Below are 22,546 nucleotides of genomic sequence, written 5' to 3'. Positions count from 1 at the left end.
AGAAGCTGTGCGGATGCTTGCAGATGCTCACTGCCAGTGCTGAGGACTTGTAGTCGGGGGAGCGTCGTGGAGGCAAGGGAGCCACAGCTCCCCATCCCTGCTCGGACGGGAGGGAAGAGCATCCTGCACACGGAGATATTGGGGATGGAGAGCTGTCCTGGATGGCAGGGTAGCCCTGTGTGGGTCCTGCAGCTGCCGTGCTCTCCCACGACAGCTTTGGTGTTGCTGTTTCACGCCGGGTTGGGCGTGTCGATAAGGAAAAGTCTGCCCAGATGGATGTTGTTTTCCCTTGGGGTGATTTTATTCTTGGGAGCTGTCTCTGGCACGCAGGACCCTGCCCTGGGGTGGTTTGCGTTTAGGGCAGAAAGATCACTGCTCCACTTGGCTGGAGGCAATATGCAGAGAGCAGGACGCTGGCTGGGCCCCCAGCGCTGGATGCCTCGTGCTTGCCGATGACGGGATGCTTGGCGCCGGCCCTTTGCTCTTGGCAGAGGCAATGCAGTTTGGGATGGCCCGTGACATGGGGCTCGGGCCAGGCTGGCCTCTCTGTGGCTTGGGGAGCTGCGTGATTGTCAGCTGTGCCGCTGTGGCTGGTCAGGGAGAGCTCAGCCTCCACAAGGCTGCGGCTTTGCTGGGGGACCGGAGCCTCCCATAACACTGGTGCCAGCACAGCCCTGACTTTGGGGACAGGTTGCTCATGGCCCCAACCCACTGCATCAGTCTTGTAAGCAGCTGATCTGGGTTCTCCCAGGGCAGACAGACAGTGGTGCCAGGCACCTATCGCTGGCCTTGCTTAAAAGCGTGTGCTAGGGTCCTTGTTTCTGAGGAGCTGGTTTCCTTCTTGCTTGGGCTGGGAGATCTTAGATCTTAGACTGTATGGGGTGTTTTGCTCTTTTCCAGCTGGGAGTGGGGTTTGGGCACAAAGTGACATTGTTGCCAGCCAGCATCTGGGCTGTGCTGAGTGGGGGCATCCTGAGGGTTGGGCTTAAGGCATCGCTGCAGCCCGGGGCGAGTCCCCTCTCTGCATCCCCCCAGACAGGCAGACGACTCTCCCAGCGCCTTTGATTTCCACCCCCAAGCCCTGGATTCCTCCCCAGCGTGTTGGGAAGCCGCACTGAGCTGCGGGCTCGTCTCCATCCGGCAGCCTGCCCTCTCGCCGGGCAGAAGCGGCCGTGTCCTCACGTTTCTCTGGGAAAGCTGTGCTGCGCTTGTAGGATCAGATTTTCCGCCATATGATCGTGTGTTTTAAGTGGAAACAGCTGAAGAAGGGCTGGGAGAAGCCGGAGCCACGGCTCCCTTTTCTGCTCTCGGCTGGATGTTCCCTTACCCCATTCCGGCAGCCCGGCACCACCGAGAAGGCTCTGGACCCCCGTGGCGTCTAGAGCGGTGTGGATGTGGCCCTGCAGAGCTGGGATTTCGGCGCTCCGGCCCCAGGGAGCCCACCGAGGCTTCACTGCACAGGCGAGGAGCACTCTGGACTGCCAGATGGCATTTTAATAAATAACAATACCTAGTTACTGCTTAGATGGGATAAGCCCTGTTGTAAATCTCCCCCTTTCCCTAGACTTTCAGTGGCCTTTGAAGATCTCCTCCTCCTCTTTATCTCCATCCAGAGCCAGGATTAGACCTCGCATTCAGACCTGTTACAATGCAGCTCGGATCCTGGTCCCTCGGGAGCCGAGGGCTCATCCCGCCCGGCTGAAGGCAGTTTCTTTGGGATGCTTTGTAATGCGACACGCCAGGCTGGTATCTGACGCTCTGGTCCTGAGTTGCCACAGCATTGATTTGGCATTTCATTCTCAGGCTCATTATCTTTATTTAATTAGCACACGGCCCTTCTGGGGGTTGTGCCGCTTCCCACACGTTTCCCCGCCACGCAGAGCTGCAGAGGCAGCTCTCGCTGGAGGAAGAGGAGCTGGCTGGGAAGGGAGATGAAGGCTTCTGCATGCCTCCACAGGCAGAGGTGAGCTGCCTTCACCCCGAGCCCTGCAGTCCCCAGGGTTCAGCCTTCCCCCCAGCCCCATCCCTTCTCTTTTGGGTTTGCAAGCACCTAAACAACTCAGGGGACTTGGGGTCCTGGAGAGGGGTCACGGTGCCCCCAGAGCCTGCACCCCACGCAGGAGGGGAACTGAGGCTGTGTGGTGCAGTCAGTGGACACCCAAACCAGAAAACCGCCTGGGGAGACAATGCACAGCAGGACACTGTGCTCTCCTCCAACCCGTTTCTCAGCCTCTTCGATGTCCCTTTTCTGATGGCAGCAGGCGCTGTCTGTTTGGGTGCAATCTAGAGGTGATAGCAGGTCAGGCTGGGGCCAAAAGCGGGATCTTTGTGAAAATAAATTTTCCTTTGCAATCAGTGACTAATGGAAACATCACCCCGAATTTAAAAAAAAATGCCAAGCAAGCGTTGTACTTGCCAACTGTTTGCAGCTTTGCATTGCAACACGGGCTTGCTGCGTGAAACCCAGGAAGTGAAACTGCCTGCGATTAATTGCCCGGGATGCCAGATCAAAGGCAGCTCGGCAGCGCAGAGCTGTGGGTTTACGGCCAGGCAGCTCCACAATGGGTTACTTGTACCACGGTCGAGGAAATCTGCCCCTGCCGTCCTGCCTGTGACCCGCTGCGGCTCGAGAGGCAGCTTTGCTTATTGAATTTATTTTTTTCCCCCACTAAAAAAAAAAAAAATCGGTTTGCCGCCTGTTCTTTGGATGCCACTGTTCAATACCCTAAGGGCTCTTTCCCTCCTATCCTCTTCAAATTTACTCCATTCACTTTTGGACTGCGCTAGTGTGAAATATTTCCACCCAAAGGGTGATTTAAAAAAAAAAACAAGTGCCTTTTAAGAGAGACTTAAAAAGAGAGTTACCGCCTCGGCTGTAGCCAGGCTGTTGCTTCCACAGCTCTAATCCATCTGCAGCCGCTTACGAAAGCAGGAAGGGAGCGAGCCATGCAGGTTCATGAAGCACAGATCGTCCCAGGCAAACTCGATTGCTGCCTTTAAAGAAATTACAGGGTGGCTGGACAAAGGGATGTGATCGGTTTCATTTATCTCAGCTCAAGCGAGGCGTTCTGCTTCAGTCCTGCTGGGAGAGGAATAGCTGGAAGGATGCTGGAATAGCGTTGTGTGGATGGGAAAGCGGTTAAGACCTGAAACAGGATAGTTTGGGCCTGTTATTTCCTGATGTGCCATGGGCTATCCCTTCCTCCCTCGTTTGCCCAAGGAAGGGGAATCCAAAATTTTGGGAATGCGTGCGGGGTTTGCCTCTGCTTACCCGCATCCCATGCAGTAATGGAGACTGCCTGCGGGATGAGTCACTGCTCTCTGTACTACCAGGAGGGTTTTATTTTGGTGTTTTTTTCGGCTCCCCTCCCTTGGACTTTATTCACCGGGGTGGGGATTGTATTTGGGAAGAGTGCCCTCCTCTTCTCCCAGCCCTGTGCTGCAGGTCCATGAGGCACGATCAGTCCTGGAGGTGAAAATCCCAGCAGTGGGTGCTGTGCTGGGTGTGTGATGCTCTGTGGAGGGTCCAGGGGCAGTTTTGCAGCCCACCTCCCACCCGCCCCCCACACAAATTCCCTCCACAGCCAGTCCCCGCTGTCTCCTTCCATCAAACCCGTGGCTCCTCTTCAGAGCAGGGAGCTCCGCTTCGGTTCCCTGACCTGTTATCCCGTGGCTGTCACTGACTGTCATGTTCTCCCTGGCGGTGACCATGGCCCGGCACCAGCAGATGTGATCTGTGTGCAGAGGTTTAGGGTTATTATTCTATTTGAGGACACTTCAGAAGGAAAAGTGCTTATGCAAACCTCTTGGTGGGGAGAGGGGAGCCCGGCTCCCTGGCTTGGGCTGGATGGAGTCACGTTCCTGCTCCGGAGCTCCCAGGCTCGTTCCCTGGCACGCCGGCCAAGACGGTGGTTGTTGTACAGGCAGTTTCTTGCAGAGAAGAGATGACACAGCGGCTTATCCACCGGGGACCTGGGATCAGCTTTCAGCTCAGTTACAGCCTTCAAATGTGGCGGCTGAGAGCTGTCATGCTGCCACCGAGGTCTTTATGCTCTGATTTATTAAGCAGGGTTTGAAACTTAAACACTGGAGAGCCTCTGGGCCTTGGTCCCTCTCCCACTCTTTCCCAGCTTAATGGGGCTGAGACGTGGCTCATCCCTGTCCTGTTGGGGTGACTTGAGGAGAAATGACCTTCATCCCTTGTGCTGGGTACTCCTGCGGGGTGGCAGGCAGCTGCCCAAGGACACCTTTGCCCATCCCTTCCTCCTGTGCCCAGGAGCATGGGGGACACTGTCGCCTCCGCACCCGTAACACACCAGACACTGGCTGGCGCTGAGTGCGCAGGAGGCCAAGCACCATGGACCCTCCTGCACCCTTTGCACAGCACCTCGCTGTCCCCTGCTGCCGCACTTGGGGCATCGGCTTCTCAAAGCCCCGGTTGCTCCAGTTTTGCTCTCCCCCATCACGCCTGCTATTTCAGGGGGTTTTGTCCCTGATGGATCTGGGCTCCTGTCCATAACCGAAGCATGTTTGGCAGCTTTCTGAGCCCAGAGCGTTCTTGTCCAAGAGGTTTCAGTCATCTCTCATTCCTCAGCAATCTGGTTCCTTATGTGCGAATCTGCATCCACCCAGTTTGAACCGCCCGAGACTCCAGCTGGGGTGGGTCTGCCTGTGCCGAGACTGCTCCGCTACCTCTGGGCATCTGCTGTCCACATCTTTGCATTTTGTGGTGGCAAGGGTGGCCTGGGCTGGGGGGACAGGAGCCCTAGATCTGCTCTCCAGGGGCTTCCATGACTCGCAGAGGAGGAAGGCAGTGTGCCCCTTTGCCCTCCGGCCTGCACGGTTGGGATGGGCTAAGCTTTAATTTCCAAGGGAAGGCCTCAGGGCTGGGTGAACTCAGGTCAAGGAGCTGGAGCAAGTCAAGTGATGTGGCCAGTCTTGTTCCAACCAAAGAGGTGTCTTCTCGCCAGAAGGCTCACACCCTGGGAGCAGGAAGCGGCTCCCACCATCCATCCGGGCAGGGGGGCTGGCAAGTGTGTGGTTTTCAGGTCCCCCCCTCAACTGTGGGGTGCTCCCCTAGGATGGGGCTGCTTGCACAGCCCCCTGCTCAGCAGCACTGCAATGGAGGGGGGCTGATCCCCTGTGGCTGCTGCTGCTTCATGTCTGTGCAAACCAGGGGTCCAGGATGTTGCCGTGGGGCTGTGTGTGAGTCCCCATGGGGCTGGCCCAGCAGCATGTGAATCATCAGCGCTCCACACCCCACACGTGGGGCTGCAAACAGCCGGAAAACTGCCACGGAGGGTGTCAGGAGATGCCTCATAGCAGGAAACTTCCGCTTGCCACAGCCTGGTGAGGTACCAGGAAACCTCCTTCTGTTTATGGTGACGTGCAACAGGTTTGGGACAGGGCTGCCGGGATGGTTACATGCCCTCAGGACCTGCCCAGACCCCAGCAGAGCAGGGAGGATGCGCCCTGCTCCGTGGCCATTGGTGCTGATGCCACCTGGGCCGTGGCAAAGGGGGTGATGCCAAAGCAGAGCCGGTGCCGGTGGGTCTCTCACCACTTTGGCCAGCTCCTAAAACAGAACACAGGACCCACGCCGTTGGGACAGCACTGCGATAAATCAGGCTATTTCAAGGTGCAGGTTGGGTTCCTGAAGCCGCTCCGCCCCTTGGCTCAAGTGCTGTTAATCCTTTCACGTGCCCCTCGTTATGACTGACGCCCCATGGTGCCAGCCCGGCCGGATCCCAGGACTTGTGGCTCCTTGAAGGACTCTGATGGGAAGCAGGGGCAGGAGGTGGCAGCAGTGCCGGAGCAGCTCTTTAGCCAAGGACCTGCAGGAATGTTTTAATCTCGCTCAGCGCTCCACTTGAGTCGGCCTCAGGAGGTGCCACCACCCCAGGGTTGAGAAGTGGCTGAAGAGCCCCAGGCAGAGGGTTTGGGACTGCAGAGGCCTCTCGTGAGGGCTGCTGCAGGCAGGGCTGATGGGTCCTTTCCTTCCCAGCCCCAGCAAATGGATCACTGACCCTATGGAGGGTGCTGGGCATGGAAACCAGCTGGGGAAAGGAGAGGCAATGTGTGCAAAACCCTTGGGAAGTGCAGTGAAGAAACAAAACTGGGGATGTGCTCTCCTGGCTGGACCTGCTCTGGTGCCTACACAGCTGCTGGTGATCAGTTTTTCCCATCTCTGAGTGCCCCAGCACAGCATCTCCTGGGCAGAGCTGTGCCTGTGCCAGCAGCCAACCCTGCCTGGCCAGGGCCATCGTGTCCCTGCGCACAGCTGATGGCAGTGGGAAGGCTTGTAGGTGGCCTGTAGTCCTCGAGCCACTAATCAGAGATGTGGCATGGAGCAAGGAAGCTTTGAGGGGAATGGTGGATGTTTTCTGGGTGCACCTTATAACTCAGGTCTTTTTTCTCTTCCTCCAGCGTGTGGCCCAGGAACCTTCAAATCTAAGCAGGGGGAAGGTCCCTGCTCTCCCTGCCCTCCCAACAGCCGGACCACCTCTGGAGCAGCAACAGTCTGCACATGTCGAAACGGCTTTTTCCGGGCAGACACAGACCCCGCAGACAGCGCCTGCACCAGTGAGTCCTGCCCTGGGCGTGTGGGGGCAGCGGGGGTCGGGGTCTGTGCCCAGGGTTGGGGGGACTGTGACCCAGGCATGGGGACACACCATCCCTGACCCCTGTGTTCCCCCCACAGGCGTCCCCTCTGCCCCTCGCAGTGTCATCTCCAATGTCAACGAGACGTCGCTGGTGCTGGAGTGGAGCGAGCCGCAGGACACGGGTGGGCGGGATGACCTGCTCTACAACGTCATCTGCAAGAAGTGCAGCGTGGAGCGGCGCCTGTGCACCCGCTGCGACGACAACGTGGAGTTCGTGCCACGCCAGCTTGGCCTCACCGAGCGGCGCATCTACATCAGCAACCTGATGGCTCACACCCAGTACACCTTCGAGATCCAGGCTGTGAACGGCATCTCCAACAAGAGCCCCTACCCTCCCCATTTTGCCTCCGTCAACATCACCACCAACCAGGCAGGTCAGTGGAGCTGACAGGGAGCAGGGCTGGCTCTCCGCCGCAGAGCAGAGCGGGGATTTCTTGCCGACAGCCTTGGAGGCTGCGGTCCTTTGTGCTGCCACCTCACTGTCTCTCGGCGCCTGCATCTAATCCCCTGGATAAATTCTCCTCTCCGTTTAACGTCTGTCCCTGGAGGAGATGAGATCAGAACGTGTGCAGGCGAAGAAGGGCAGGGTTGGCAGATGCTCCGGAGAGCTCTGGATCTCCTAGACGTACCCCAGAGATGTGCCTGCTGCGAAGGGAGGAGGAAGGAAATGAGATTTCTCCCCTGTGGGCCTGGGAAGGCTCAGCACCAGCTCAAACCTTCGCAGCCAGCTGACTGCTCTGCCCTTCCCTCCTTCCTCCCACTCTGGCCCATCTCCAGCGCACTGGTAATCTCCAGCCGCCACGCTCTGATCTGATTTCATGGGTCTCGTCAGTGGGGTGGAGCATGAGCTCCTGGCAAGTGGAGGAGGGGAGGGAGCCCCAGTTTGGGCTGGCAGGACCCTTCCCCAGACCAGTTTGCAGCTCGGTGTGAGGTGAAGCCTTACCTCAGCGCTATTTCCAGTGCTCCCCTTGCTCCCTTATCACCTTGGCTGCAAGAGGTGAGTTCACACACATCCCTATGGAGACTCGTGGGAGGCCAGTCTCAAAGCCTTTCCATGCTGTTCCATTGAGATTGTCGGAGCAAATCTCAGGCAGAGGGCTGATGTGGGATGGTGGAGGGGGGAGCCTGGCGCAGATGGCTCATTCCTCCCCTGCCCTCTTTCCTAGCCCCGTCTGCCGTGCCTACAATGCACCTGCACAGCAGCACCGGGAACAGTATGACACTGTCGTGGACTCCCCCGGAGAGACCCAACGGCATCATTCTTGACTATGAGATCAAGTACTCGGAGAAGGTAAAGCAGGAGGCAGCGCAGCCTTTCCCCTCCTCCTGCCCTTCCAGCTGGTTGTCAACGCTGGGCCAAGGGGGTTCCTGCAGATATCATGCCTGGGGGATGTGGGAGCCAGCAAAGGGAGGATTGCTTTGCAGAGGTGACATCCACATGTCTCTCCTACAGCAAGGCCAGAGTGATGGCATCGCCAACACGGTCACGAGCCAGAAGAACTCAGTGCGGCTGGACGGGCTGAAGGCCAATGCTCGGTATATGGTACAAGTCCGGGCACGCACGGTGGCTGGATACGGCCGCTACAGCCTCCCCACGGAGTTTCAGACAACTGCGGAGGACGGTAGGTACCAGAACCAGGCTGCCTCCATCTTGCAGCCATCCTGTGTGTGCTCCTGACCCAGCTTGGTGTTGATTGGTGCCTCTGCCTCCATCAGGCTCCACTAGCAAGACTTTCCAGGAGCTGCCTCTGATCGTGGGTTCAGCCACTGCGGGGCTGCTGTTCGTTATTGTTGTGGTGATCATCGCTATCGTCTGCTTCAGGTACTGGCTTTGCAGGGATTGGGAATTCAGAGCTGGGTTTGGGGGTTGCCTGTGTCTGCCCCAGAGCTTTCCCCCTTGTCTGTGGATAGAGCTCTGACAGCTCCAGTCTGAGAGCAAAGGACTGGACCTGTCTTGTGTGGGTCCTGGGGGAGGACTGTGCATCTCTGCTTCCCCAGCACCAGCTGGGGCTCTACCCAGGCTCCTGCCGTCCTCCCTCAGCACAACTAGGCCATCTTCTCCCATCGCACCTCGGGCAGAGGGATGGCTCTGCTCGCGGGCGGCTGGAGGGGAAGCTCTCTGGTGTAGGCCATTTGTGCTGGGATTTGGAAGCTGGCAGTGAATGTCTTTGCCCCATCAGGAAAGGGATGGTTACTGAACAGCTCCTCTCGTCTCCTTTGGGCAGGAAGCAACGCAACAGCACGGACCCTGAGTACACAGAGAAGCTGCAGCAATACGGTGAGTGCGAGAGCCCAGCAAACAGGCTCTGCCTGCCCTGTCCCAGCTCCTGTCCCATGCACAAGGCAAGGGGGCAACCTTTGGTAGCCAGGGACCAGGAGGGATGGGGCTGACAGCTGGCCAGAATGGCTCAGCATCTGTCACCTGTGTTGTGTCCCTCCCGGTAATGATTCCTCTGCCCTCGCAGTTGCCCCTGGGATGAAGGTCTACATTGACCCCTTCACTTATGAGGATCCCAACGAAGCCGTCCGGGAATTCGCCAAAGAGATTGACATCTCCTGTGTCAAAATTGAGGAGGTCATTGGAGCAGGTAAGTCCCATGGCTGAGCATAGCAGCTGCTTCCACCGCTGCCTCTCACCCTGCCTGTGTGTCCCACCGTGCTGCCTCTTCTCTCCTTCCCCACGCAGGGGAGTTTGGTGAGGTGTGCCGTGGGCGCCTGAAGCTGCCTGGCCGCCGTGAGATCTTTGTGGCCATCAAGACGCTGAAAGTGGGCTACACGGAGCGGCAGCGGCGGGACTTCCTGAGTGAGGCCAGCATCATGGGCCAGTTCGACCACCCCAACATCATCCACCTGGAGGGTGTGGTGACCAAGAGTCGCCCCGTCATGATCATCACAGAGTTTATGGAGAACTGCGCACTCGACTCCTTCCTCCGGGTGAGCGTCCGTCCCCTCCTGCCCCGGGCCGGCGGCTGCAGCACTTGGGGGGCAGCAGCTCCGGCCCTCCTCCTGCATTCTCTGCATTGTTGTGCTGGCATCCCCAGCGCTAAGCTGTGCACAGACATTGTGGGGTGGGGGAAGAGGGTGGCTCTAGGAAGGAGGAAGGTGTTGGTAGCACATTGGGATCGTTCCCCAATCCATTTGGGGTGTTGCAAACCCCTCTGATCTCTCCTTTGGCAGCTGAATGACGGGCAGTTCACGGTCATCCAGCTGGTGGGGATGCTGCGAGGCATCGCCGCTGGCATGAAGTACCTTTCGGAGATGAACTATGTGCACCGAGATCTCGCTGCCCGCAACATCCTGGTCAACAGCAACTTGGTCTGCAAAGTGTCTGACTTTGGGCTTTCTCGCTTTTTGGAGGATGACCCAGCTGACCCCACCTACACCAGCTCCCTGGTATGGGACACTCATGGGGGACCCCCAGTCTGGGGGTGGAGGGAGACACCCCAGGAAAGCGCTGACTAACAGAGCTGTGCATCCCTGCAGGGGGGTAAGATCCCGATCAGATGGACGGCTCCTGAGGCCATTGCCTACCGCAAATTCACTTCAGCCAGCGACGTGTGGAGCTACGGCATCGTCATGTGGGAAGTGATGTCCTACGGGGAGCGACCCTACTGGGACATGTCCAACCAGGACGTAAGTGCTCCTTGGGGAGTGTTGAGCTACGGGCCGCCCGTGGGAGCCAAGGTGGCTCACAGCCTGCCTCTCTGTGCGTTTCTCCGCAGGTGATCAACGCGGTGGAGCAGGATTACCGCCTGCCACCCCCCATGGACTGCCCCACAGCGCTGCACCAGCTGATGCTGGACTGCTGGGTGCGGGACCGCAACCTGCGGCCCAAGTTTGCACAGATTGTCAACACGCTGGACAAGCTCATCCGCAATGCTGCCAGCCTGAAAGTCATTGCCAGCGTCCAGTCTGGGTCAGTGGCATCGCTGCCTGCAGCCAGGACTCCCCCCAAGCCCAAGGAACACTGGGGTGTTTGGGATGAGAGGTGTGGGAGGACAGGGATAAGAAATCTCCCCTGCTTCCCGTTACACCTCTCTGTCCCCTGCTCCCTGTGACCTGTGGCTCTCTTGCCCCCTTCAGCATCTCCCAGCCACTCCTGGACCGAACTATCCCGGATTACACCACCTTTACCACCGTGGGAGACTGGCTGGACGCCATCAAAATGGGACGGTACAAGGAGAACTTTGTCAACGCCGGCTTTGCCTCCTTTGACCTCGTGGCACAGATGACTGCAGAGTAAGTTCCTGCTTGCAGAGGAGGGAGAGGGCTGTGGCACATGGTCCCTCACCACTCTGGCAGCCAGCTCCTCCTGCCTGAGCATCTGAAGAGCTGAGCTGTGCGTGGGGGTTTCCAAGTGGGTTAGGGTCTGGGGTTCAGCATCCAGTCCCCTGTGGTGGCAGAGGGACACGGGAGCTTGGCAGAGGGCTGGAATGAAGATGGGTCCCTTGGCAGCAGGTAGATGTGGGAGGGCCACGTGTTGATACTGCTGCTGGCAGAGGGCTGAGTCTTCACCTTCTCCTTGCAGAGACCTGCTGAGGATAGGGGTAACGCTAGCAGGGCACCAGAAGAAGATCCTGAGCAGCATCCAGGACATGAGGTTGCAGATGAACCAGACACTCCCGGTGCAGGTTTGACCACAGGGAACTCTGCATTGGAACGGACCGAGGGAACCTGCCAACCAGGTTCAGTTTGCGGTGCAGCCAGGCTTCCCGTTTCCCCCTTCACACGGCGCTCCTCTGCCTCGGATGGTCGCCTGGGACGGGATGGGACACCCTTCCCTGGATCGGAGGCACTCGTGCCGAGAGGGAGCCCAGCTTTTCGTCCCGTGTCCTGGAGCGGCGAGGCAGCAACGCGTCTTCATATTGAAGATGGATTATGGGACAGAGATGGCACATCCCACTTCCCGCCCTGTCTCGGTGCTCATCAGTTTGAAGAGTTGTTCTGCTTCTTGGATTTATTTTCACCCCGTTTTCCAACCCAAGTCCTCACTTCCCTTCCCAAGGCCACAGACTGTTGACCCGTCCGCTGAGTCCGTCAGACACGTCCGAAGCCTTCCCTAACTCTGGTCCCGGTGTGGAAGCAGCCGGGGGACGCTGAGCCGGCGTCAGGGCCGGGGCCATCGGCCGCAGACAATCACTCCTCTCCTCCAGCCCTGGCTGCCCCTCCGCCTGAGGGGGCTGTACTGGAACGTGTCCAAAGGGAAGGCTTCGCTCCCTTTCTTGGCTTTGCACGCCAGAACCCGAACCCCATGAGATTTACTATGCAGGGAGTTAGGTTAAAAAAAAAAAATAGCGAAAGAGAAAAAAAAAAAAAAAAAAGAGATATTAAAAGATATAAGAGGGAGCAGAAAGGGGAGGGAGGGGGACCAGGCGCCCGGCCCCACATCTCTGCCCCTCTTGGTTCGCCTGGCCGGCTCTGGACTGCAGAGCGAGGCCATCAGCACGTTTGCACAGGGACCCTCAGCTCCCAGACCCACGGCAGCCGCGCTCCCCCCGAGGGGCCGGAGAGCGGGGCTGGGGCGGGGGCTGCGCCGGGGGCCGAGGCTCCCCTAGCCTCCTCTTTTATGCAGAAGGAGCAGGTGCTGCCAGCGCGGCTGCCCCACTCCTGACACACGCTGTGATTGCTGCCAAAAGACTCACTCACCTTTCTTTCCCTGAGGATTCACTGCAGCCCGGTTCCTCCGAGCCAAGGGAGAGACTCCCGGCGTGCCTGATTGTGCGTGAGTGTGTGCATGCGTGCGTGGGTGCGTGCTGGCCGGCAGGACTCTGTGAGGCAATGGGCAGAATAAAGGCAATAAGAATTTTACCAGAGTTTCCTTTGCTCGATCGCGCTCCCCCTCCAGTGGGCCCGGCTGCCTGCCGAGGTCCTGCTCCTCCTCCTGGCCAGCCCCAGGCTGGCTCTGTGCCCCTTTCTGCTCCCCCTTCCCTTGCTGTCACATGTTGGGGTGGTCAGTGCAGGCAGCGATGCTGTACCTACCCCACAGTGCCCCTGGCGTGTTCCCCTCTGGCGTGTGTAGGGTGGAGGTCATGAGTCCCAGGGCAGAGCCAGCTGTGAAACTCCATCCGATGCACATGCTCATCCTTTTTATTTTTACTCTCCATCCCCGCTTCAAGTCAAGCTGGAACTGTGAGAACCAAACCCAGTGTGTGAAAACCGAGTGGGGAGCAGCCGTGCGTGCTGCCCATCCCAGCACCAGAGTGTCCCCATGGCCCCGGGCTCCTTCCCGGAGCACCTGTCCTCCCCTGCTCTCCCCAGGCACAGTGTGGCCCTGGGCAGGAGCGTGGCAGCAGCCGCCAGCATCCCAGAATCGCCAGCCTTGCTTCTCCAGGACATGGCAGCTGCTGAGCCAAGTGGGAACAGGCCAGGGTGGCCGTCCCAGCTGCTGGTAGCAAGGTAACCCCCCCGGGGGCTGCTGTGCCTGGGAGAGCAGGGTTGGGGGTCCCCATGCCCTCAGCTCAGGTGGGTTGCTGCCGAGTGGAATCTCTAGTTGTTCATGCTGGCGGTTTTCAGGTCCTGACATCCCCTTGGCTGCAGTGCACCCTCCTGGCTCACTGTTCTGCTGGCAGGGTAGAGGGGCAAGCAGCTGCTCCTCAAAACGAGGGGGTGCACCGCTGCGCTCCCCCTGCTCTTGGCCCCACTCCCCTCCTCCCTGGACTGGCCAAGCAGGTGCTATTTTTCCTCTTTCCTTGAAACTCGCCTGCCTTTTGGTTTCTCATTAACCCCATCCTCCTCCCCAGAGAACAGCAAACACAACCAGAGAGCGGCCGGCAGCGTGTCCACCCGCATCCCACTCTCTCTCTGCGGGATGGATCAGGGATGCCGGCTGCCGGGGACACATCAGCTCCATTTCCCCTGCGTTTCCCAGCCCTGCCTGCTCCCACCCTGGCTGCCCCCAGCCCCTGTCACAGTGGGACCCCAAATGGCAGCGGTGGCCAAATCTTCCCACTCCCAAGTCAGCCAAAGCAGTCCAGTGTTAGGAAGCCTTGAGGAGCAGGTTATCAAATAGATGTCAGAGCCCATTTTGGGTTTGCTGACCCTCTCAGCACCCTTGTCTGGAAGTGCTGTGAGGCTCAGGGGCTGCCCCTGCTGCCCTTCCTCCCCCAGCCCTGGTGCTGCAAGGCTTGGGGTCCCACCAGCCCCACCACAACCTTCCATCCTGGCCTGGCTTTGCTTTGGGAGGGTTTCTACACGTTTTAAACAGCAAAACCCCAGCAAACCCCTTCTCCATGCTGACTCTGCTCCCACAGGACACAATGCAGCACTCCTGCAGCCAGCCACGGTTCTCCCCCCAGCTTTGGTCCCCCACACTTTGCACCCAGGGGCTCCTCATGTGCTGTACCCACCACCTCCCTTTTTATACAGATCTGTACAGGGGCAAAGCTGTGTTCAATGGTGAAAGAAAAGCAACAGCGAAAAACAGCAGCAAGGGAAATCAATGCGAGCGTGCATTTGTAAAAATATTTTTTAACAGAAAGACTTTTTTTCAATTAAATTATTTAAGGAATTTTATGGAGGTCTGTGGTGCCTGCGTGGTTCTTGGTGGGGCTCTGGGTGGTGGGGAGCCATGCGCTGGGTGGACGTGGGTGTGTTTGGACACGTGTGTGTGCATGTGTGTAAAAGCTGATCCATGGCAGTGAGCAGGAGGCACTTGGCCCTGTGTGGGTGCAAACCCAGCCCAAGCCTCCCCAAAGATGCTCCCCAGCACCTCTGAGGGCAGCGGTGGGCGAGGACCTTTGTGGGGCTGCGAGGAACAGGTGGTGCTCCCTGAGCCAACAGCCCTTGGGTGCTGCTGGGTGGACATCCTGGGGCAGTAGGGATGGGGACAGCATGGGGTGGCCCTTGGGGAGCATGGTGGCCATGCTGGGGGGTGAAGGCAAGCCCTGCCTGCATGCTGCCTGCTCTCTGCCTGCACCCTGCTCTTCCCCCCTCCCAGCCTGTGCAAAAGAGCCTTTTGTGCTGCTGGGCTTTTTTCCCCCCTTTTAATTCCTAACCAGGAGATTAAGAGAAGACAAAGGCTACAATTGTTCCCGCTCTGCAGAGAGCTGGAAAGTTCGGGGAGGGGGGACTGTCCCTTTCCAGACAGACCCAGAGGAGGGGGATGCACACCCCAGGTGGAGGGGCCGGATCGGGTGGGGGGACACCCTGGGAGCAGCCGTGGGGGGTCCCAGGGGCACGGCTGGGGTGAAGGCACAGCGGGTGCTAGCGGGGACCCCACTGGGGTGGGCTGGGGGCTCAGGGCTCCAGCAGGAGGGGGGAGGCTCTCCTCAGCAGAGGAGGAGGAGGATGAAGGCTGGGGATGATGGGTTGGCCGGCTCGGCTCGCCGTCTGCTTGGCGTTTTCCCTGCTAACTCTTGGCTGACACCTCGGCGACTTGGCAGGGAGACGATCCCGCATCCCCGTCAGCCGCCTGGGGCCGGCACAGCTGGAAGGGATCACGGCGCAGCTCGGCACAGCTCGGCCGCGACCCGGCAGCCCAGCCTGGGGCACAGGGCAGCAGGGACACGGGCAACCCCCACGTCTCCCATTATGCCTTGTGCCCACCGCCACCACCCTGTGCCCAGGGGAATTGCCAGAGCAGCAGTGCCAGGGGACACATGCTGCCGCCGTGCTCAGCCAAGGACGGACAGACGCCGGCCAGGCGGGTCGTTGCCTCGTGGCCGGAGCTGGGGACATGCCATGGCCCGGGAAGGGGCTGTCCCCGCAGCACGAGGGACAGGACCCGGCACATTTTCCCATGCTCGCAGGGAGCCATAAGACACCCACGAACACCCCAGTTCTGCTCCTTCTGTTTCCCGTTAAGATTATTTATTGGTAATTTTTAAGACCACTTACAGACTCTGTTCACGTGCCAGGACCCTACGCAGCTTTTTCCCAGGGCTTTTTTTTTAATCATTTAAAAAAAAAAAATAAATTGTTTTAATCATTTTCTTCCCACTCCTTCCTTCCAGTCTCCTTTGGTAGCTAGCAGGGGGCTTGCATATGGTGTAGCGCTTGTCCTCCCTGCCCACCACAGCCAGGGCTGTGTCTGCCCCCACGAACGGGACAGAGTGTCACCACAGGAGGACCATGAGGGACAGGACCCCCCTGAGCAGTGCCCAGCACCCCTGCAACAGGAGTTGCCAGCCAGCCCGGGATGCTCCTGAAAAGGGGAGCTGGGGGCTGCTGGGGGAGCAGGAGGCAGTTCTCCCCCAGATGCTTGGGAGCTGACATCGTGTTTGGCAGCGCGCACCCAGCAAGTGAACGCGACTGCATTAATCACCCGTCGCCTGCCTGCCTTATTTGAGGAGCAGAATATGACCCGATGCTGAAGCGGGAGGCGAAAAGCAACTTAGGGTTATTAAGCAGGACCAGGACAATGCTTCAATCCAAGGCGAGGGAAAGGCTGGATCTGCAGGAGGAAATCAGAAGGAAAGCTAGAACAGCCTTGCTTTATCGCCCCACTCACCGGGCACCCTGGCTGGAAACGTTTGCTCCTTTGGAAACAAGGGAAGCAAAGGGCCAGGAGTGAGGGTAGGGACACTCCGGTCCCTGCCAGCTTGCCTCGCCTGGGTTTCGCTGGCTGTCGCCCTTGCCCATCCCTGGGTCGCTGGTGGGTGCAGACCTTCCTGCAGTGGGTATTGCTGCCCACGGCACCATCACCCACATGTCCCACATCACCACCCACCCAGCCCCTCCTGCCCACTGAATCGGGCTTCTCCTGCAGCAGCACTTGGGGGAAATGGGGAGACCCCTTCCCCCACACCTCGCTCCCCTCCACAGCCGCAACCCAACCGGCTGCCGGGCCCCCCCCCGCATTGCCCTCCCGTTGTCCCCCCGTTGCCCCCGCTCCCACTTTGATCTCCCGCGAAGCCGGGGCCGGTATCGCCGCCGGGGGCCGGGGGCCGCCCCGGGTGTCAGACAGGTTCAGCCACACATTTCTGGCTAATGAGAAATTTCCTCTCCCCGCAGCTCGGCCGGGTTTTTTTTAGCTCCGGTATCGCTACCCCACCTCTGCCTCCGCCGGGCCGGGCTGAGTCACGGGGGCGGCCGGGCGGGCCACCTCCCGGGCCACCTCACGGGCCACCTCCCGCCACGCTCACTCGCCCGCTGGCCCGGTGCTTGCCGGGCCCTGGCAGCAGCCCCTCCCCACCCCTTCCCCGGGGGGTGGCGTGACCGGGAGCCCGGCAAAACCAAAACTCCGATGACCCATCGTGGTGCAAGAGGCAGACGCTCCAGAGCGATGCCCCGAAGCCGGGTGCTGCGGGGTGGATGGGCTGCGCCCAGGGAGGGGGCAGCGCAGCGGTGGGTGGGGGTTATGGATGCTGCAGCCCCCTGCACCCCACCGCCCCAGCTCCCCCGGTCCGTGCTCGGGGGAACCGCAGCTCCAGGCTGCTGGGGAAGTTCAAAGGGAAGGGAAAAAGCAGCAGCCCCCACCCTGTGTGAGGGTTTGGGCTCGGGTCCCCGCAGCCTGCAGTCATTTCGTGCCTTTAACGGGTTTCCTAATGAGCCAGCGTGGGAAGCGGCAGGGGCTGAGGGCCCCCAAACTGGGGAAGCAAAGCGGGGTGAGCAGCTCCTCCTAGCATAACACATGGTGAGGAGAAGTGCCCACCACCCGCCCTGGTCCCTTATGGGCTCCCGCCTGCTCTTGGGGCTCCCCACTGACCCTCAGCACACACCCACCACCCCAGCAGCCCCATGCTGGTGCCCTGAGAGAAGGGTGCCCTGTGCCACTACCTTCTGGGGTGACTCATCCTCCACCATCCCCCACTGTGCAGGTTTCCCCCATCCTGCTGGCCCCGTTGTCACCCAGGCGGGGAGTCTGGGCTGCACCCCGGGAGGACAAAGCTGAAACTGTGACCCATCCCTGGTGCCGTGAGTCAGGCTGTGCTGGGTGGCTTGCGATGGAAAGCGCTTTCCAGAACTGTCCCCAGCCCTGTCCCCAAACCCATCCGCATCCCGCAATGTCATGGGACAGAAGGACCCAACAGGAGCCACTGATGGAGAGGAGGGAGGTGAAAATCTCCAGGGAGGGGGCGGGTGTTTCTGTCCACAGCCGAACCTGACAGAACAGGGAGCGAGAGGATGAGCCCAGCCCGCGGCAGGAGATGTTCGAGCTGGCGTCATCGGCCCTGGGCAAACAAACCTGTGGGACTACACGGGGTTGGGGCAGAGCTGGGCAGAGGGATGGGCAGAGCCTGTCACACACCAGCCCCAACTCTGGGGTGGTGGACCCACGGGCACAGCATATCTGGGGGCTAGTATGGAGCAGCGGCTGTCCCCAACACCATGATGGTGGCCACGCTGTGGTCCCAGGCAGCAGGCAGGGGACGGGGCACACCAGCCCTAGGGGGGACCCTGTTCACACACTCCCATTGAGCAGGCAGTGGATGATGGACAAGGCATGTCCCAGCCTCCGCACCAAGATAATCCCATTCCCTCCAGCACTGCTGGCCCATGGCCGGCATTTATCTCCCACCAGGGCTGACGTCACCCCCCAAGACCCGTCCAAGGTGGCCTCACTGCTCCTCCTGGCTTTTCCCGAGGATGAGGGGCTTTGGGCCCCCGGCTCTGGGTTGCACGCAGGTGGATTTATGATCATAGCCGTGCTCTGGCATCCAGGGGACAGGAGAGGCAACGGGGCCTTTATGGTTTTAATACACCTTTCTGACAGTGAAGTTTAAATGGCCTCATAAACCCCCCCGTCACCCACCCCCAGCAGAAGGCAGTGGTTTATTAGGGCTGTAATTCTTCTCCTGGCATTTCATCAGTGTCCTTTTAATCTGCACTTGGTTTGGGGTGTTTTTTTTTAAATTTCTGCTCAATACTGGCAGCTGTAAATGCTGTTCAGGCTGGTCTTATGCAGGGACCCTCCAGAGGGCAACTGGCCACTGGGGCAGGGATGGGATGGGATGGGATGGGATGGGATGGGATGGGATGGGATGGGATGGGATGGGATGGGATGGGATGGGGTGGGGTGGGAGGGGGTGGGATAGAGTGGGATGGAGTGGGGGAAGCTGGCAGCTGGTACAGCCAGGTCCCCACAGAGGGGTCATATTGGTAAAGGAGAGCCAAATTTTTCCACTCCAAGCACATCCCTCCTCTGCCAAGCACGCCCAGGCAGTATGGGGCTGCAAAGCAAGTAAAGGCTTCCCAGGAAACCTTGGGATTTCGGCAGCAGAGCTGCCAGGGAGCTAATCCTTTGTGCCAGGCTTTCCACTTTCATCTCATTAACTCCCGCTCTCTGTGCCGCTGCCCTCTCGGTTTTTCTGGCGGGGAGATAAGTCTCCGTGCTCGGTGCGGCGAATCCTCTGCGCCTGCTCGCCCGATGCTCCCGGTCGCGCTGATGCTGGCAGGCAGCTTCCATCCAATTACAGCAGGGTGAAGCTCATTTTAATTGCATAGAGCAACTGGGATTACGCAGACTTTATCTCCTAATTCCCTCTTTATCTCTTAACTTCACACTTGCTGCTTGCATTGAAGGCAGGACAGCTTGTGCCGGCGTTTGCAATTTCTGAAGTAGCCTTTCCCCCACACGACATCCCCTTGTCCAGATGAGGTTGGCCCCAAAATGCCAGCGCTGGGGAACCCTCCATGTCCCGTGAAGCTGGGACGAGCTGCTGGCTGCAGCCCCCAGGACGTCCCTGAAGCACCAGGGGTGAAGCCCACCCACCAGGGGATGGCACCCATCGTACCAGCTGCTTTGGGAGGAGAGGGCTCACCCTCACTCTAGTGTCCCCAGCAAAGGCCACGTGTCACCTGGAGGCAGAGGCTCTCCAGGAGCGGCTGGGATGGGCACAGCGCCTGGGATGGGGCTTTTCTCCGGAACACCCTACGAACACCCAGGCAGCACAATGGGTGCTCAGCAACGCTGCTGGGGCTGCTGCAGGGCCAGGGAGTCCTTGTGAGGGAGGGACAAAGTGGTTTTGCCCCCCAAAATGCATTCTGGAGACAGCAAATGTCTCAGCCAGCTCCTTGGGGACTCTCAAGAACCCTTTATCTGTCCTGTGCACTTAGCTGGGATGAATGCTGCTGCTGGGCTCTGGGAGCTTGTCAGTGAAGTCAAAGGCATTTGTAATCTCTCCAGGTATGAATAGCACCCATGGGTGCCTGTCTCCCCCTATGAGGGGCTGCCCCATCGTCCCCCCCCACAGTGGGAGCACCACAGAGCCACGGTGCCCTGTCTTTTCCACCCTTATTTATTCAACCCCTCCAGACAACCCTCATTGCCCAGGGCAGGGTGATTTGGGCATCCAGCAACACCCACTTCTGTGTGCGGACATGTCCACCCTGACCCAGAACAAGCTCTTGAGATAATGAGATAGCTGGAGGCTGCCCTGGCCAGCCCCGATAACAAGCCAACAGCCGGTCCCCTCTCCCCATAGTGACATTTCCCCGTTTGGTGTCCCCTGGCATCACAGAGAGCCAGGTGCTGGGCTTGCCGGTGCTGCAGGTGGGTAAACTGAGGCAGCAGGGCAGGGGGCAGGTACCCGGCTTAGTAAGCTCTGCATCAGCGCAGCCAAGTGCTAATTAGCTACCATTAGCACATACTAATTAATCTAATTCCGATGACCCACAATTCCGCAGCGTGAGAGTTGCTCCTCGCCCTCTGCCCACGCCATGGCCGGTGGCAGCAGGGACGGGACGGACCAGGGAGCCACTGATGCCACTGCCGGTGCCACCCAGCAGACGTGTCCTCCCGGGGCTCAGCCCTGCAGGATGGCAGCTCCCGCTCTCCCCTCCCCGGGCACCACTGACACAAGCCAGACCTGGCAGATCAGGCATTTCGGGTGCCTGGAGATCCGCACTTAACCTGGCAACTTTTACTGCAGGAGTGCCCCAAGAGACCAGCCCCTTGGCATCCCACTGGCTGTCTCCCACAAGCATCACGCACAGAGGGCTGGGTGTGCCTGGGGGGCCGGGTGCTTTGGTGCGGGGGCTACGGCAGCGAAAGGGTGTCTGTTAATCCGGCGGCAGCTGCGGGGCCCGGGCTTGCTTGTTCAAGGGATATGGCAGCTCGGTCAACAATCCCCCGGCCCGTTTCGGGGGGGATTAGCAGCCCCCCGGGGAGGTAAGGGGCCCACATGAATATCGGGCGGGTGGGAACACGGCTCTGCCGAAACAAAGCCAGCTGGGGAGGTGGCGGCGAGTGGGGACCGACTGTCCCAGGGCATCCCTGAAGCAGGGGATGGGGCTTGGGGACCGTCTCTGTCCCCGTGCTGCTCTCACACCCCATGGTGCCGACAGGAGGGAGCTCTGGTTATCATCTGCGCCACCCTGGTGTGATAACCCCTGCCAGGGCGGATGGCAGCCCCCCACCACTCCCTTGACCCCCCATCCATCCCCATGTCCCACTGTCCCAAGTCCCAGAGGGAGCTGGCATGGGAAGCACCCAAACATTAACACCTGGGAGCTCCCAGCAAATAAGGGGAAGTGTGTAATTAATCCTCGTTTGCCACGGGGTGGCCAGCTGGGGTGAAATCCAGGCTGAAGGAGGTTGTGGGGCTATAAGGTCAGCACTGTCAGGAGGGGAGCTGGGTTGCATGAGGATGGTCTTCAGGGGCTGTGGGAGCTTCCCCTGCCATTCTATGCAGGTGCCTCCTTGGTCCCCTAAAACACCCCTGGGTTCAAACTGGGAGGCTTCAGCTTCTGTCTAAGCAGCAGGTAGGATTTGGTGGGAGAGGCAATTTGGGAGAGGATTTGCCTTGGTGTTATTGCATCCCACATTTCCCACATGCTCAGCACCTCTCTATCCCCTCTGCACCCTGCTGTTATGTGGCATGGGACCCCTTCAGCCTTTTTGCCCAATATTTGGGGTTACCAGTGTGTAAGGACTTGGTGAGCAGCCCCACAGCTCTTGGTGTTTGCTGAGCAGCATAGAGCTGAGGCCCAGGGCTTTGTCTGCTCACAGGCTTATCTTCTTGGGGAGCAGAGACCCTCCCTGGGGGGCTGTGAAGGGCCCCTGGGGTGTATGAGCATTCCTTGAGGCCATGAAGGCAGGAGAGACCAGGGTATGTACCCAGGGAGGGGTCCCCAGTGGTGGTGGGGCACAGGGAATGAGTGCCCACCTGGAGGGCTGTGTGTTGGGTGCATGTGTGGGTACATATGTGCAAACGTGTAGCTGGGTGCTCCTGCAGGCACCCCGATCCCCGTGGGTGCTGAGTGGGGTTCACTTTTCTGCTCCGTTAGCCACGGCTGTGCCGGCACATAATGACATGGTAATTGGGAGCGGAGGCCCGGCCACACGCACTGCCTGGCTCGCTGGTCAGCCCTCAACACACCTGGATTTGCTGCTGCCCAGGGGGATCCCACCATCTGCTCCCCTTGCCCACCCGGCGGAGCCCGGCATCCAGCCCCATCCGAACTCTGCCCTGGTGGCAATGTGGAGGGGAAGCCCCCCGGCAGGCTGCGGTCACCTCCTCGCCTGGGAGCTGGGAAACCTGTCCTTCCCCGTGGTGTTTACATGGGTAAGAGGGGTTCCTCCGCCGCTGCACATCGCATTTTCTGCTTGGTCACTTCCATCTGTGTCCCCGCATAATGATTTTTTCTGCTACATTAATTTAACACACTGCGGCGAGCCGAGGCGCTGGGACCCTGGGCTGCTTAATTGTGTCAAAGGAAAGGATCCCCGCTCCCGCTTTCATCGGCGGCTGGGGCTGCTGCGGGGTGGGTGTCCCGGTGGGGGGGTGGGAAGGGGTCTCGGGGTGGTCGTGGGATCTGGAGGGAGGTGGTGGTGGAAAGATGTGGGGTGTTGCAGGGCCTGTTGTGAGTCCCGCCCCCAGTCCTGGAGCAGGCAGGGGGTCCTGGCTCGGAGCATGCACCAGGGGCTGTGGGGGGTCCTGGGGACCCTAAAACAGAGCTCCTGGCACCATGGGGAATCCCACCTCATCCCTGTGGGTGCTGCA

General features: G+C 59.6%; 1 protein-coding gene across 2 annotated transcripts in view; it reads left to right on the top strand.

Annotated features, from left to right (window-relative positions):
• Positions 1 to 12,863, top strand: part of EPHB3 (EPH receptor B3) — a 28,201-nt gene extending 15,338 nt beyond the window's left edge. The window contains exons 4-16 of one of the 2 annotated variants that reach the window (XM_082055084.1): positions 6,427 to 6,582; positions 6,701 to 7,036; positions 7,829 to 7,953; positions 8,116 to 8,284; positions 8,379 to 8,484; positions 8,888 to 8,940; positions 9,128 to 9,250; positions 9,349 to 9,596; positions 9,840 to 10,055; positions 10,146 to 10,295; positions 10,385 to 10,578; positions 10,746 to 10,901; positions 11,191 to 12,863. In XM_082055084.1, coding sequence (XP_081911210.1) covers positions 6,427 to 6,582; positions 6,701 to 7,036; positions 7,829 to 7,953; positions 8,116 to 8,284; positions 8,379 to 8,484; positions 8,888 to 8,940; positions 9,128 to 9,250; positions 9,349 to 9,596; positions 9,840 to 10,055; positions 10,146 to 10,295; positions 10,385 to 10,578; positions 10,746 to 10,901; positions 11,191 to 11,299 — 2,141 coding nt within the window. In that variant the 3' untranslated portion in view covers positions 11,300 to 12,863. Of the gene's footprint in view, positions 1 to 6,426; positions 6,583 to 6,700; positions 7,037 to 7,828; positions 7,954 to 8,115; positions 8,285 to 8,378; positions 8,485 to 8,842; positions 8,941 to 9,127; positions 9,251 to 9,348; positions 9,597 to 9,839; positions 10,056 to 10,145; positions 10,296 to 10,384; positions 10,579 to 10,745; positions 10,902 to 11,190 lie in introns of both variants that reach the window. The other variant, XM_082055083.1, reaches the window with a different exon arrangement.
• The last annotated feature ends 9,683 nt before the right edge of the window (positions 12,864 to 22,546 follow it).

The sequence above is a fragment of the Streptopelia decaocto genome (assembly GCF_964273445.1).
Source record: "Streptopelia decaocto genome assembly, chromosome: 6".
Classification (NCBI taxonomy): Eukaryota; Metazoa; Chordata; class Aves; order Columbiformes; family Columbidae; genus Streptopelia; species Streptopelia decaocto.
This window is presented reverse-complemented; position numbering and strand designations above follow the sequence as displayed.